The following is a 15,081-nucleotide window of genomic DNA, read 5'->3' on the forward strand; positions in this document are numbered from 1 at the left end:
TCTTTGTCTTCCCTTGTCTCTCGCCTCACAGAAATTTTGGGTGACTGCATGATTTATTTTAAATGACTGAGTTTCCCTCGAACTACATTCAGATCTCGTTTTAGGCACCTTTGACTTGATTGCTAGATTTTATTCACATGTATTCCATCAACAAATTTTATGACAAATCGTGAGGGCAAGGAAGACTGGGAAGAAAAGGGGTTCAGCCATAAACCGGGACTTCTTCTGCTTAGAATGTGCAACAGTGAAAGAATGTACTGCATGCATCTCCAGTACGCAAAGCAAGTTCCTCCTGATGGGTCTTATCACAACTTCATGACAAATTTCTAAAAATATTCCCTGCAGTTAGCAGTAGAGCACTGGGTTTCCAAGGGAAAGACAAAAGCAGGCATGCTGTGTGGGTTTCAGTTGGACGAGTAATCTGGAGAGTAAAGCAAATTCTTGTGCCTTTTTTTTTTAAATAGGTTGTGAAAGTGACACAGATTCTGAATTTACATTCAAAATGCAGGACCATAATAAAGATGATATGTCATATCGAAGGATTTCGGCTGTTGAACCAAAGTCTGCTTTACCATTTAATCGCTTTTTACCCAACAAGGGTAGACAGCCATCCTATGTGCCGGCGCCCTTAAGGAAGAAAAAGCTGGACAAAAATGAGGATAACAGAAGAACCTGGGCAAGCCCAGTCTGCATAGAAGCCGATGGAACATTTCCAAGGTACCGGGATGCGAGCTGATTGTAGAATTTTAAAATTCAGTCTGCTTTGTGAATTTGCCAGGATATTTAAATTTGGTAAAAAGGAATGGTCCTTAAAATGTATTTCACAGATAACATAAAACTTCATTAATGAAGTATTTCTTTTACTTACCTATATTTTTAGTCATCCGTATCTTGAAGAGATTTCTTCCGTTTTAGAATGTCAGCGTATGATTTGCCGGTTCTTTTTTTAGATGCATGCCTTTAGCTCACTGGTTATCTTTCAGCTTCCTGGATGACTTACATTGTTCATTGTGAGCTCTGCTGTGTTACTTTCTTCCATTATTTTTTTTCTGTGTTGACTGAGCTCAGTGGACACAAAAAGAATCCTTTTATTTCCCATCAAATCAGCAGAGCAAAGCATGATTTTTCGAATCCAGATTCCTATCAGAAGGAGGTGTATGGTTCTGAAAGTGGATCAGACTCGGAGGAGGAACGGAGGTTGCCGGATATAGTTTTGGATGACTTAGCCAACCGTAGATTCCAAATGAAAAAGAGGCCCGAGGGTTTCATCTCGAAAAGCATCTCTCCTAAGTCTTGTGCACCAATCTTTTCTCCTGCTGACCCATTAGCCACTGGGCTATACAGAATGACGAGGTCAGAAAAATTTCTCTTGGATTGGAATGTCTATTATGCTCTTGATTTTTAATATGTGAAGTAACACCCCAGATGGTTTGCAATTTGTCTCTTTTAACACATTTTGTAGTTGTCTTTGGCCCTTCTGTATCAAGCTCTTCTCTAATTAAAATGAGATGCTATTATAATGCCTTAACTTTGTTGTAGGAGCTGGAATGATGAGACTGATGAGAATGGGAACTAATTGGCTGCATTCACAGTGTAAACTTTGTGAGACAGAAAGCATGCCTCTTGTGTTCTGTGTCACAAATTGCTCACGTGGTGTCTTAACTGGTTGGATGTTTTGAACAGTAACGAGAGGAGAACTTGGGGCACAAACGTGGAGAACTGGCCAACAGTACAAGAAACTTCAGACTCCTCTTGTTATTTGGAAGAGGCAGAAGAAAAGACAAGCATACCCAACACTGTAAGGGATGATCTTTATGTGCGAAAGCTAAGCCCAATCATGCCAAGCCCAGGGAATGCTTTTGATCAGTTTCTTCCCAAATGCTGGATCCCAGAAGATGTGAACTGGAAACGAATAAAAAGGGAAACTTATAAACCATGGTATAAAGAATTTCAGGGATTCAGGTTTGTCTGTGTGCATGTTTCTTTTATTCTGGTGTCCACTCAGTACCCTGGCTGGGTACATTCTGTGTGTGCTTTTCATGAGAGAGGTTAATTTCCCTTCAACATCTGTAGAATTGCTAACTGAAAAAACTACTGTTTAAATTTAAACTTTAGGATCTGGATCGTAAAAAGTCCTCTCCATAGCCAGAGCTTGACATTATTTTTAGTCGCATCGTTCTCCAATTCTTTGTCTTCTTTTCTCTTTCCTTTCTCTGTGTCACTCCACGGTAGAGGGAATTCAGACTCTGACGATGAGGATTCAGGCTCCGCCATTTTTAGTAGAATACAAAAAGCAGATCATAGGCTAGACAGCAGCTGTCAGAGATGTTCACTCTTGCTGGAACTGGCTAAGAAATGGACCAGAAACTCCCGGGACACCCATGCAGCCAGGAGAACTAGTGGTGCTTCGGATGAGCCCAGGTGTACCTGCCTGCATGAGCCCGCCTGCTTGGAGTCTGGCCTGTGACACCTGTGCCAGCTTCTGCTGCTACTTTAACCTCTGACCATGACGCGCTGAGTCATGAACACTTAGGCACTTAATGTTTAGTTACAAAAGCATAACATATGACATCGTGCTTTCTGTACAAGCATGTGAGCTTGAAATTCTATAGGATTAAATACTCTTTAGCACAATCACGTACAAGAGAGTATATACATGTGGCATAGACAGTTCTTGGGAAAACCGTTTTGAAAAGGCGTTTTAGGCAGTTGACCTAATTTTCCAGTTGTGCTATGTGTGGAGCTGTGGAGAAAGGAAATAACTTATAGACAGGCACTGGGACAGGCGAGACTGGTGGGAAAATGCAAAGAGAAGATTCACAGGAGCCTTTAATAAAGCTTCAGAGCATTTTATTTAATCTGCTGACCGCCTGTGCCTGTTGCATAAAGTGCTTATTGCTCAGCTCTTGAAGATCATTGCTGCTCCTCTGGGAGGGGACTTAGGTCGTTGTGGCCAATGGGATGAGGAAGGGGTGGAAGGGAACACTGTGTGTATCAGGGAGCTTCACTCTCTTCCTGTTCCGGCCCCATCACTTGGCCTCAGTGGTGCCCACTGAGAGATACACTCTGCTCTTATTCCTTTCAATGGTATCCAGGAAAGTCATGGATTACGGCATTAAATGCTGGTCTTTCTTCCCAGCAAGAGTCGCTCCCATGGCCCCCCAAAATAATTCACCCGCAGTGACTGGCTAGTTGGTCTGCTACCTAATTACCTTTTCTCCCCAAATTTAATAAGATTCTCCCTTCCTTTTTCTTTTCTATGCTTCAGTCAGTTTTTATTACTTCAGGCCCTCCAGACATATTCTGATGACATCTTGTCTTCTGAAACACATATCAAAATTGATCCCACTGCTGGCCCAAGGCTCATAACACGCAGAAAGAATCTCTCTTATACACCAGATGACCTGGAGATGCCAGCCCTGGATCCTGACTTAGAGAATGATGATTTCTTTGTCAGAAAGACTGGGGCTTTCCACGCAAACCCATGTGTTCTTCGGGCTTTTGAAGACTTAAGAAGGCTTTCTGGGCAAGACGATCCTGTAGAGCAAGATATAATACTGCAGTGTAGGGAAGGTGAACTTGTACTTCCAGACCTAGAAAAAGATGATATGATTGTTCGCCGCATTCCAGCACAGAAGAAAGAGGTGCCTCTGTCGGGAGCCCCAGATAGATACCAGCCAGTCCCTTTCCCCGAACCCTGGACTCTTCCTCCGGAAATTCAAGCAAAATTTCTCTGTGTACTTGAAAGGACATGCCCACCTAAAGAAAAAAGTAATAGCTGTAGAGTGTTAGTTCCTTCCTGGAGGCAGAAGAAAGATGACATGTTGGCTCGTAAGATCCAATCTTGGAAGCTGGGAACTACTGTGCCTCCAGTCAGGTTCACCCCTGGTCCCTGCAGCGAGGCCGACTTACAGAAGTGGGAGTCCATCCGGGAGGCCAGCAGGCTTAGGCACAGGAAGCGGCTGATGGTGGAGAGGTCAGAGTGTGTTTCTGCAAGGATTTGCTTGTCATGGATGGTCTTGTGTGACTTTTCTTGTGTGAGAAAGTGGCATCGTATTGCCCAGCTCTGCATGTCATGAGCCATTTGGAAGCATCCTGTAAAACATTGATTTTGCTTTGAGAAACCTTTAGTCTTTGTGTGGAAAAAGTGCAATTCCATATTTGCACATCTCAACATCACCTCTCTGAGACCTGTTTAAGAAGGTGTATACACAAATGTTGCCCTTGGCCTTAAGGATGACTATGATACTATTCTAACACATTGACGTTTCACGAAAATGTTTTCCAATTATATTTACAGACTTTTATTCTCAAGTCCAGGCATTTCTGAAACAGTCTGGTTGTTTGGTTTTCCATGTTTCTCATATTTCGGAGTACATGATTTTTGTGTAAAAATTTCCATTAAAATATGGCATTGCAAGTTTCATTTAACTTGATTTTGATTTTGACCTAGACTTCTTGGACTATCGATGTGTGACTTTTTAAATTTATGGTTTAAAGTTCAGTGCAAACATTATTAAAATGCATGAATGTTATTTGCTGTCTGCTACACTTTACATGTATGTAATTATGGCCATTTTGATAATGAGTCTGCATTTATGTGTTATGCAACTTGCTGTTTTGATGACTGTTCAGTTTGTTGAACTTTGGGATCGACAAATATTGGGTTAAATGAAATTAGTAGATCTAAATCTAACTTATTAGTTCCTGGCAACAGGCAGCTTTTTTAAAAATGGGTTTGTTGGTTCAGAGGGAATCAGGAAATTCTTTATCTTAATCTGAATTCCTTGAGATATGAGATCAATGAGATTTTGAGACATGATCAAGAATGTGACTGAAGAAACAACCTTTTGAGATTTGTCCATCTCTAGTTCAACTCTTAAAGATGCTGATTTAGAAACTAACACAACTAGAAAAAATGACTTTTAATTTTTGGTTTTCTGATTTCTTAGACTCTTTCAAAAGATTTATGGTGAGAACGGGTAAGTTTTGTGGTTCACAGTAAAAAAAAAATCTGCATTTTGTTTGTCCTTTTTGTAATACGTCCTTGCACTTCTATCCTGGCATGTCACTAAATGGGGGTGCTCTGTGCTGTGCATGAGACTTAAAAAACGGGAAATCTTTCTTAGTTCTGCAACAAAATGGTAATATTTCTGTCTGAGTGCCCAGTGCATGAAGTCCTATAGGACAGCAACAGTTTGTTTTATTAGAAGTCGAAAATTCAGGCCCTTTTTTTTTTTTTTCCCTTAAGGAGTTGATTAAAAGTCACAAAAACAGGTGCCTGAGATTAGGTGTATTTATTTTGGTATCTGATTGCTGCATAGACCAAACCTCTCATTTCTGGATGTTGAAGCCCAAATAACTGTTTTAGAATATCTATGATGGAAAAAGAGTATTAGCATTTACTTTGAGGTTGGAATGCATGCAGTTGGCATTATCTGTGTACTCTCAGTTCAAGGGGAGCTTTGTTAGTTGGGATGGTGAGTGGCATTAGTCTTCCCTTAGTAGGATTTGGAAACATTTTCAAGATTCCTGATTAGGGTAAAATTTTATAACATGGCTGTATTATAAAGGCAAATCAGACTTCCAAAACTGCAAAAAAATTAAAATATTGGTAGTTTCCAATATAGCTGCAAGAACTATATTTAGAACTAATTCCCAGTTTTTGTCTACATTGGTCCTCTGGATCTGAGGATGCAGATCCTGGAACCAATCCCCCTCGGATACGGAGGGTCGACTGTCCTGTTGTTTAATTCTAGTCACCTGGTAGACATAAAATATGATAAAAATAATTTTCTGGAAATATTTTCCCTTTCTAGAATAACTGAGTTAAAATAAATACTTCTTTACTTTTAGTACACACTAACTATGTAGACTTAGTCATTCTTAGTGCAGAATAACCAGCTGGCTACATCTTAATATTTTATATCAAACTTTCTGTAACTTTGTGAACCTAACAGCTAATACTTTTTGATCAAGAAGAAAATTTAAGTATGTCAAATATTTTAATCTGCCTAAGGCTTTTCATCTCTAAGGTTCTCTAATTTTAAATTAATTAATTAATTAATTTTTGGCTGCGTTGGGTCCTTGCTGCTACGCACGGGCCTTCTCCAGCTATGGCGAGGGGGCGGGGCCCCTCCTCATTGTGGTGTGCAGGCCTCTCATTGCTGTGGCTTCTCCTGTTGCGGAACACGGGCTCTAGGGTTGCACGGGCTGCAGCGGTTGTGGCTCGCGGGCTCAGTAGTTGTGGCTCGCGGGCTCTGGAGTGCAGGCTCAGTAGTTGTGGTGCACGGGTCTACCTGCTCCCGGCATGTGGGATCTTCCCGGACCAGGGCTCGAACACGTGTACCCTGTGTTGGCAGGCGGATTCTTAACCACTGTGCCACCAGGGAAGTCCCAGGTTCTCTGATTTTGATAGCTCTAGATAATTTTGATAATGTGGAGATCTTGGAAGGTACTAAAAATTACTATTTAAAGCAATACAGCCATTCTAGATGTCAAAGATGTAAGGGAGCGATGGGCAACTAATTTCAAGTACTTCTCAGCCATTGATTTTAAAAATCAGGCTCCCAGCATGCTTTAAGTGTGCCTTGCAAAGGCACATTATCTCCTATCCAGTTTCTCATGTGTGCTTAAAGCGTTTCCATCAGGGAAGGTGAACAAGGCAATTTTTAGCATGACGCTTAAGCATCTGCTAATCTCAATTCATCATGGGAAAGCTGTTTTAACTTGATAAACAAATCTTTGCAGTATCAAACATTTTGAATGATAAGTTTCAGAGGAATTTTCTTTGGTAAATAAGGCTTTATAATGTAAGCAGGTTGTTTTTCTTGAAGGGGATACGTATACACTGAGTACAAGTGCTTCACACGAATGTAAACCTGTACAGCTCTTCCAATGGCTCTACCTGTTCCCTCTTAGGAACACACTGTATGACTGGGTTAGGGAAAGAAGAGAAAAACCCAAATGCTGAGGCTCAGCAAGCTAAGGGTCTTCCTGGGCCACAGCCAGCAGCAGCAAATGCCTTCTGTAGACCGTTTCAAGATTGCTGCTTGCATAGTACACTGTTTGTTTTAAAGGCTGTTCCCCATGCCGTTTACTGCCAAGGTAACACAAATAAAGCAAGGTTGTCTGTAAATGGAGACTGATGAATAATGCATGACTTGTCAAATAATGGAAAGTAATACAGATATATCTTCAGAAAACTGAAGTGCATTTTAGACCACTTGCAATTAAAATATATTATTTGGGATTAAAAAAAATTCTCTCAGTTACCAATGTTTTTCTTAAATTGATCTGCAGTGAAAACAAAAAAAGATTTAAATTGGATTGAGTATAGACATTTAATCTAGAGTTCATCTCATGTTTATAAACATGTTTGTAAATGATTATAAACATGAAACAAGTGATATTTCTGGGTGGTATTCCTCTGGACATCGTGTATGTTGTCAAGCTTGGAACACTTACCTGGAAAAATCATTATTGCTCAACATCCTGTGATGGAAAAATAACTGCCTATAACATGAATGCTTTCTTTTTGGTAAGAACCAGGTTAAAGAGAAATGTGCATCACCTTTTGCAGGCTTAGATTGTTCATTTCTGGCTTGCTTTTTATTTGGCATTTAACACTTCTCACTTTACTTTTAGTAAGACGCTTTCTATGTGGCAGTCATTTTCTCACATGTGCTTTTGTGTTGCATGATTTGTCTTATGGTCCTGTGACATTTGAAAATTTGGTTATGATGCCTCTTGGCAGAAGCTGTTAATGACAAAGAAGTTGTAATGGTATATAGCTATAATTTTGTAATATGATTAAGCCATCGAGTCTACTGCCAGTAGCAACAGGAAATGAACATTGATTCAAGGTGAAGTTGTAATCAAAGACAACTAAGACACGTATATTTTACTTATGGGGTTTTGGCCAAAAAATTCTGTAGAACTCTAAGACACGTAAGACAACAAGAAGGAAGGAAAAACAAAGTTGATGTGAGTTACTTTCTGAAGATTTTGCCCCCAGGGGACATTCAGCAATGTTTGTAGACATTTTTGATTGTCACGTTGGGTGGGTTGAGGGGAGCGTTGCTACTGGTATTTAGTGCTTTTATAGCCAAAGATACTGCTAAATGTCCTACAGTACACAAGATTGCCCCCTACAATAAATAATTTTGGGGCCCCAAAATGTCAATAATGCAGCTATAGAGAAACACTGATTTAGACTCTAAACCTATAAAGGAAAAGTCTCTTATGTTATCTTATCATTATAATTTATGGTAATTCTAAAGCCTCTTACCCTGGTTTTAGCACTAATTACTCTTCAGAGAATTCCTACAACACCTAATGGAAATATATTTAGAGGTGCATAAATAGGTATATTCTTATCTTCCCTTGAAAGGTGGGGACCCCAAACTTAGCATCATGGAATTTCTGTTTGCCATATAAGGTTATCGGTGATTTTATATTTAGGAAATTTTGCTACATGTTGTTCCTTTTTGATCCCTTAGTTCCTAGATATTCATCTATAAATTTCCTGAGATTGTGTTCTAAAAAAATATCGTAACACTAGTCCCTGCACTGTGGGAAAAGAAAATAAGATTTTAGTGATCTTGTTTTATAATCTACTCCCTTTTTCTTAAACTTCCCTTTCTTTCTCTCTTCACCCTACATGCTATTTAAAAAAATTCTATTCAACTGAAAATGCAACATAATAGACCTGTATTTTTTGGGAAAAATCCAAATGCAGTTTTAAATTGGAGCTTTTGCAAATAAGGAAATACAAGGGTAAATGAACTGCAAGGGAATTATTTGCTAGTAAATAGTATCTCAGTTTGCAGAGGTAGACAGGTAGGTGTTATGTGCATTTTAGAGATGTGGAGAAAGAGAAACAGATGCCACAGCTTTCCCAAGGACCTGCAGCTCCTGAGTTGCTAGAATCAGACTAGGGTTTCGTACAATGAGGTAATCTATGGAGACTGCTTGGCGGTTGTTGTTGGCACACAGCAAGCCCTCAGAAGTTTAATATTATGCTGTTAACTCTGATAAGGAAGGAAAGAATTCTTCATGATCTGGCTGAAAGACTCCTACACTCAAAAAGTTCTCGATTTTATCAGTGTGGCCTGGGGTGACCTCTCTAATTTGAAACTGCTTTGGGAGTTAGTTTTCAGTAGATCTCTAATGAGCATATTTGCCTTAATAAGAATAGTTGGTAAAAAAAAAAAAAAAAAAAAAAAAAGAATAGTTGGTGTATAGCACCAGATGGTTATTGAAATGCCATCAACATAACCTGACCCATTATTTCTCCTAACGACTCCTTCCTGGCTTAGCAGACAAGGAACTGAGGCTGAGAAAAGTTAAGTGGTGTTAGGTGGGGATGAAAAATGGTGCCTCTGCTGGGTCTTACTTCCTGTCTCATTGTGGTGCCTGGCTCAACCTGTATGGAATGTGCCAGGCTTTCTAGAGGTAACTTTATCGATCCCAGGGAACACAAGGGGCTCATATTCCTGCCTTCCACAGGGACTTGTCTACTCTAGCCGTTGTTTGGCTTACTTTGTTCATATTGGGGGGACCTCCTGTGTGCCAGGCTCTGTGCTTCGGGCTCCCCGGAGGGTGATGCAGCCTTTGCCCATGGTGATACCATGTTTTCTGAAAAGACGTATGTTAAGGTTTCATAGTGCAGGAGGGTGAGGGCTGAAAGGGTCTGGGCCAATTGAGACTGTCCAGCCTTCCTCCCACCAAAAGATTACTTAAAATATTTACATTTCCAATTTTGTTCTGGAATTTATGTAACCTCATGTGCTGGGCATCCACATTCCCCTCATACCTTCGTCCTGAAAAAATTTTCTTTTTAGTGAGTCTGTTATTGTATTAGTTCATATAGCCTTATTCTTTGCAGTTATGACTTAAGTGAGTTTATATTCTCAAATCATATGACGATTTTTATATAGTCATACCTAGTTAATTATATATGATGTTAACAGCTCAATATATAATTTCATATATGTACTCATATATGTAATTCCTTAATATTCTTGAATAAATCCTATAAAGCTTTCTGTATAAAACTTTGGGGAGGAGCCACAATTTCTTACAAAATTAGAAACATTTCATAGCTAGTTTATTTTGCATGATTAAATATGCTAAATCATACCTCATTCTTACCACAGATGTTAAATGAGTGTGTCCTGCATTGCCCTGTTAATGTGTTTTCCTTCCAGGCAGCATGTGAACTTGTGAGGGAGGAAAGCTAAACATGCATGCATGCTTGCACACTACATATGACATAATGCTGAGTGTTAAGTGCCACAAGAATGGTATAACTAAAGATCGCTTTTTGCAGGAAGGCTTTGTCAAAGTGGGAGAAGATTATCTAGGTCATTAGGACATTTACGAGCACCTACCAGGGGCTGGGCGCTCTTTTAGGCACTGGTGATACAGCAGCAAACAAGTCAGACAAAATTCCTGCTTTATAATCTTACAGGGCGAGGCAGGTGATGTGTAAATAACCATACAATTCAGATGGTGATAAATGCTATGGAGAAAACGAGGGATAATGTGAGTCAGGGGAGAGGGGCATTAGCTCGTCTTGTAGGGTGGTCAGGGGAGGAAAACCCCGCCCCCCCCCCCCCCCCCCCCCCCAGGTAACATTTAAGCAGCTGACGGGAAGTGAGAGATAAACCATGTGCATATTCAGTTGAAGAGCATTCCAGGCAGATTAAAAGCAGGGAGGGAAGAGGTTGGGCCTGAGCAGGGAAGCCAGTTGGCTGGAACAGAGTGTGTGAAGCGGAGCTCAGTGGGGACAAGAGCAGAGAGGTAGGCAAGGGGCCAGGTAGTGTCAGACATTGAAGGTCTTGGAAGAGCCTGCTTTTAACTCAGGTGAGATGGGAAGAAACTGGTGGGTGCTGAGTGGAGTCCTGTCACGACCTGAGTGCAATTTCAAAAAGGTCCTCTGGCTGCTATGTTGAGAATACGCTGTTGTGCAGAAAGTGGTGGAAGCAGGGAGACTGATTATTGTAATAATCCGGGCAGGAGATAGGAGGGCCTGGATCAGGATGGCAGTGGTGGAGGTGGTGAGAAGTGGTTGCCTCTAGATATATTTAGAAGGTAGAGGGACAGGATTTCCTGATGGGATCAGTTATGTATAAGGGAATGAGGAATGTGGCATGACTTAAAGATCTTTGGCCCAGGGCTTCCCTGGTGGCGCAGTGGTTGAGAGTCCGCCTGCCGATGCAGGGGACACGGGTGCGTGCCCCTGTCCGGGAAGATCCCACATGCCGCGGAGCGGCTGGGCCCGTGAGCCGTGGCTGCTGAGCCTGTGCGTCCGGAGCCTGTGCTCTGCAACGGGAGAGGCCACAGCGGTGAGAGGCCCGCATACCGCAAAAAAAAGACCTTTGGCCCATAATATGAAAGGATGGAGTTGGCTTTTGTTGAGATGAGGAAGATGTGAGACCGTGTTTTTGGTCTGTTAAGTTAAGTTTGAGTTGCCCATGAGACTTCTAAGCAGAGAATGAACAGGAAGTTGCATGCACCCAACCAGACTATAGTCTTGCAGGGATCCTGAGGAATGAGTGGCATTTAAAAAGGCATATATACTGGTGAAGGGGTTTCTAAGTTGGAGGGAAGAGTTCTGGAGAGACCTTTACTGGATTTGGAGCCTGGGTGATAATTTAAGAAGCTTTTAAAAAAGTCTAGGTAAGAGTTGACTGTGCTCTGATCTAGGGTGTTGGCAATAGAAATGGAAAGAAAAAGACACTGAATAAGAGGACTTGATAACTAGGGAGAAGGGAGAGAGAAAGGTGAAAAATGGTTCTTCGGTTTCAAATGTGGGTAATTGGGGGCAGGTAGCATCACTGATAAGAGGAAAAGCAGGTTTGGAGACAAAATTGAGTTTGGCTACATCAACAATAATCATGTGTTTAGTAAGTTACCATTTCCAGAACCCTTTCTAGGTATTATTTCCATTGATCCTTTTACGGTGGCCATGCAGAGATGTTTATTTAACAAGCAATTGGAATTGACTCAGACTGGGCCTAGGCCGTGGATTTGGGGGAGTCATTTACATAGAGAACGTAATTGAATTCCTGAGCTGGCTAAGGGCAAGCATGTTATTAAAAAAATGTGGTGATGGCAAAGTCTTGGGGAAGGCAAACTTAGGGGCTCAAGAAAGAGAGGGAGAGTTACTTAAATAACTAAAAGTAGAGTCAGTTACAGTGAAATAAAAATTTAGAAAGATTGGTAGGAAAGAACATTTTGGGCACCCCACGTTTGAAAGCTCTGTGTCTCTCTCTTCTTCTCTCGTTCCTCCTAGCTGCTACTCAGTATTCAGATCTGACACCTCTCTTTCCTGGAGGCCTCCCTCAGTCTCCCTTCTCTGGTGTAGCTCACCATACCCTTCTGTGTGCGTGTACAGCACACGTGCCTCATGGGCGGCACCCCACTCTCCTCAAACTACCCTAGCTTGAACTCTTTGACACCTAACCCGCAGTACATCCTCACGGCAGGGGTCACACATGGACAAAACGAAAGCTGCCTTAACAAAAAAGAGGATTATAATAGAGGTTATATTGTAACTGGCTATTGGAAACCACCTGTGGTCTTTGAGACCAAGCCCAGTGCAGTAGTGGGGCGGATGTTATAGAATCTTTGAGAAGCAGTGGCACATTTATTCCTGGTATTGAACTTGAGGAGAAAATATCAGGTAATCGTTAAATTATTTAATAAGTGCTCAGAAAAGGCAGCCAAACCTTAAAAGATTATCTCTGGGGGAGATAGAAAAATAAAGACAGGTGATTCTAGGGAACAGTAATTATTTTTTTCCTAAAGTAATCTTTTTCTGCATCGACTACCTAAATATGAGCATTGGATTATTTTTTCAGACTTGTTCAGGGTTCATTTAGCCATTTTGTGAAAGAATTCACGCTTGACTTGAGTGCTAGGCTCTTGTTTCTGCGTTTTGGAAAAACACCATTTATCTCTGTAGTGCTATTTCTGTGATATTATCACGAAAGCATCTAGGTAGTACTGCAGAATTTTAGATGGAATTTCCAAATATAAGCCCAACCTTCCAGTTTTACCTTAAATCCGGTCACATGAACCTTGGTTACCATGGGTATTTTTGTCGTAGGAGCAAGTCCACGAGTGATGTCAGCGCAGAGGATGCTCAGAACTTGCGTCAGCTGCGTTACGAGGAGATGCAGAAAATAAAGTCACAGTTAAAAGAACAAGATCAGAAATGGCAGGATGTGAGTATTATTTTTATTGGGAGATGGGGAGGCAGGGAGGATGTATTTGTTTGACTCTTCCTTCTTTAAAAAGAGAGTCAGTATACTCAAGGGACGATTTTCCTTGCTATTCCAGATTTCAGTTCTGTAGAAAATGTGATGTTTTAACCATTTTGGTCTATTACTGCTACATATCTTAAAGGCCATTGTGTAAAACGGAAGCTGTTTGTCTTCTAATATTTTCTGTGAGTTCTCAAAAATGAGAAGCTGCTTCCGTGCAGTATAGGTAACTTGTTTACTTGCTTTGGTGGTTGAACTTGGCGTATGGCTGTTACCGATGCTCATGAAAGGAAACACTTTGCTCAAGGTTTAGGGAGAACAGGGGAGCAGAGGGTCCAGCCCAGAGACTGGGTATCAGCAGAGAGAGAGGAAAGCGTTCTTAGAGTTAATAGAGGAGGTTTGGGGAGAAATACGAATTATAACTCAGTAATATTTTGGTTGAAAAAGCAGTTATGTAATGTGAATCAAAATTAGGTGTTTTTACAGCGCTGACATATATCCAGGTGTCTATTTGGATAAAGATTTAACCTTTAGTTTTGTCCCCGGCAGAAGGGAACTCTACTCTTTTTAAAAGCGTTAATTGTTTTACACCAAAGGAGTGTAAAGAAATACGATAGATAAACTACACAGAGCAGACCCAAAGAAGTCTGAGGACAACCTTTTGGTAAGAGGGTTGGATGGTAGCATAAACAAAAGGGCTAGAGATAGTAAATCTTAATTTTCCAAGGAGTTACATAATACAGATGAAACCTCTGCCTTGGCCATGTTTCTAAATTCCAGTTCCTCTTTTATTTGGGAACGCATTTTAATTGTCAAGAAACAGAAATTCAGTGTCAGTTTGCCAAAATGCATGATGACTGAGGCTGAAAATGAGAGGTATGGAGGGTTTATCCCTTAGGTTAAGTCAGATGAAAATTCATGCTGGTTACCTTGTAGGACTAATGTGCACTGCTTTTGTTCTTTCTGAAAATAGTTCATATGGATTTCAGGCTGTTTTTTGAAGCAGGAATGGCCCTGTCTGCTCCCAAAGGGTATAAACCACACCTACTTTATGTGCCCTGGGGATGAGGTTCCTCTCAGTTTGAGAAGCTTACATGAGCTTCTTTTGGGGCCGCAGTGCCACTAGGAGTTCTTAGCATGGAATTTCTCTGTTTTGATGACATAGAAAAGTTGGTACCATCCAAACTGTCTTAACCCCTGGGTGTCAGAACCAGCTTAGGCTGCTAGGACTAATTTTAAAGGAGAATTAGGTTGATTGTCCTGGGGTCACCCAGCTGGGTGAGACTTAGGCTCCTGGATGTATGGAAAGCAGATGTCCACTTGTTCCCGTGTAATCCTCCTTACTGCCCTGTCTTTATGGGGAGTTGACCCGCTTTGAAATCACATACTTGAGGCTGGCTTCCCCATTAAAGCCTTTCCAAACTCCGCCTTCCCCTGCCTGGGATAGAATTGATCACTTTCTCCTTTGGATCCCTGCTCTCTCACACAATCCTATCACACTCATTGTTGAACTGTATTTACCTGTCTGTCTTTCCCTCTAGACTGAGAGTTCCTTGAGGGGAAGTGCACCTTATTCATCTGTGTTTGTGGCCCCCTTGTCTCAAAGTAGGGATTGAACTCAGTGTTTGTTAAATGTATGCTTCTACGTTTAGCCATTTTACAATCACGTTTCTCTTCCAGTCTGACTAGTGAAACATGTCATCTTGTGTAAGAGCCAGATTATTGGAGTGAGATGGAAATGAATTTGAAACAGTTCCTGATCTTCTCTGACCTGGCATCTAATTACAAGCGTTTAGCATTCTTTGTG

General features: G+C 41.1%; 1 protein-coding gene across 47 annotated transcripts in view; it reads left to right on the plus strand.

The window, feature by feature from the left end:
* LMO7 (LIM domain 7) overlaps positions 1–15,081 on the plus strand; it is a 201,503-nt gene that overhangs the window by 149,335 nt on the left and 37,087 nt on the right. For 25 of the 47 annotated variants that reach the window (XM_032611074.1, XM_032611061.1, XM_032611073.1 and 22 more), the window contains 3 exons: positions 465–717; positions 4,953–4,982; positions 13,118–13,235. In XM_032611074.1, coding sequence (XP_032466965.1) covers positions 465–717; positions 4,953–4,982; positions 13,118–13,235 — 401 coding nt within the window. Of the gene's footprint in view, positions 1–464; positions 718–1,107; positions 1,354–4,952; positions 4,983–13,117; positions 13,236–15,081 lie in introns of all 47 variants that reach the window. The other 22 variants (XM_032611051.1, XM_032611065.1, XM_032611070.1 and 19 more) reach the window with 3 other exon arrangements.

The sequence above is a fragment of the Phocoena sinus genome, chromosome 18 (genome assembly GCF_008692025.1).
Source record: "Phocoena sinus isolate mPhoSin1 chromosome 18, mPhoSin1.pri, whole genome shotgun sequence".
NCBI lineage: Eukaryota > Metazoa > Chordata > Mammalia > Artiodactyla > Phocoenidae > Phocoena > Phocoena sinus.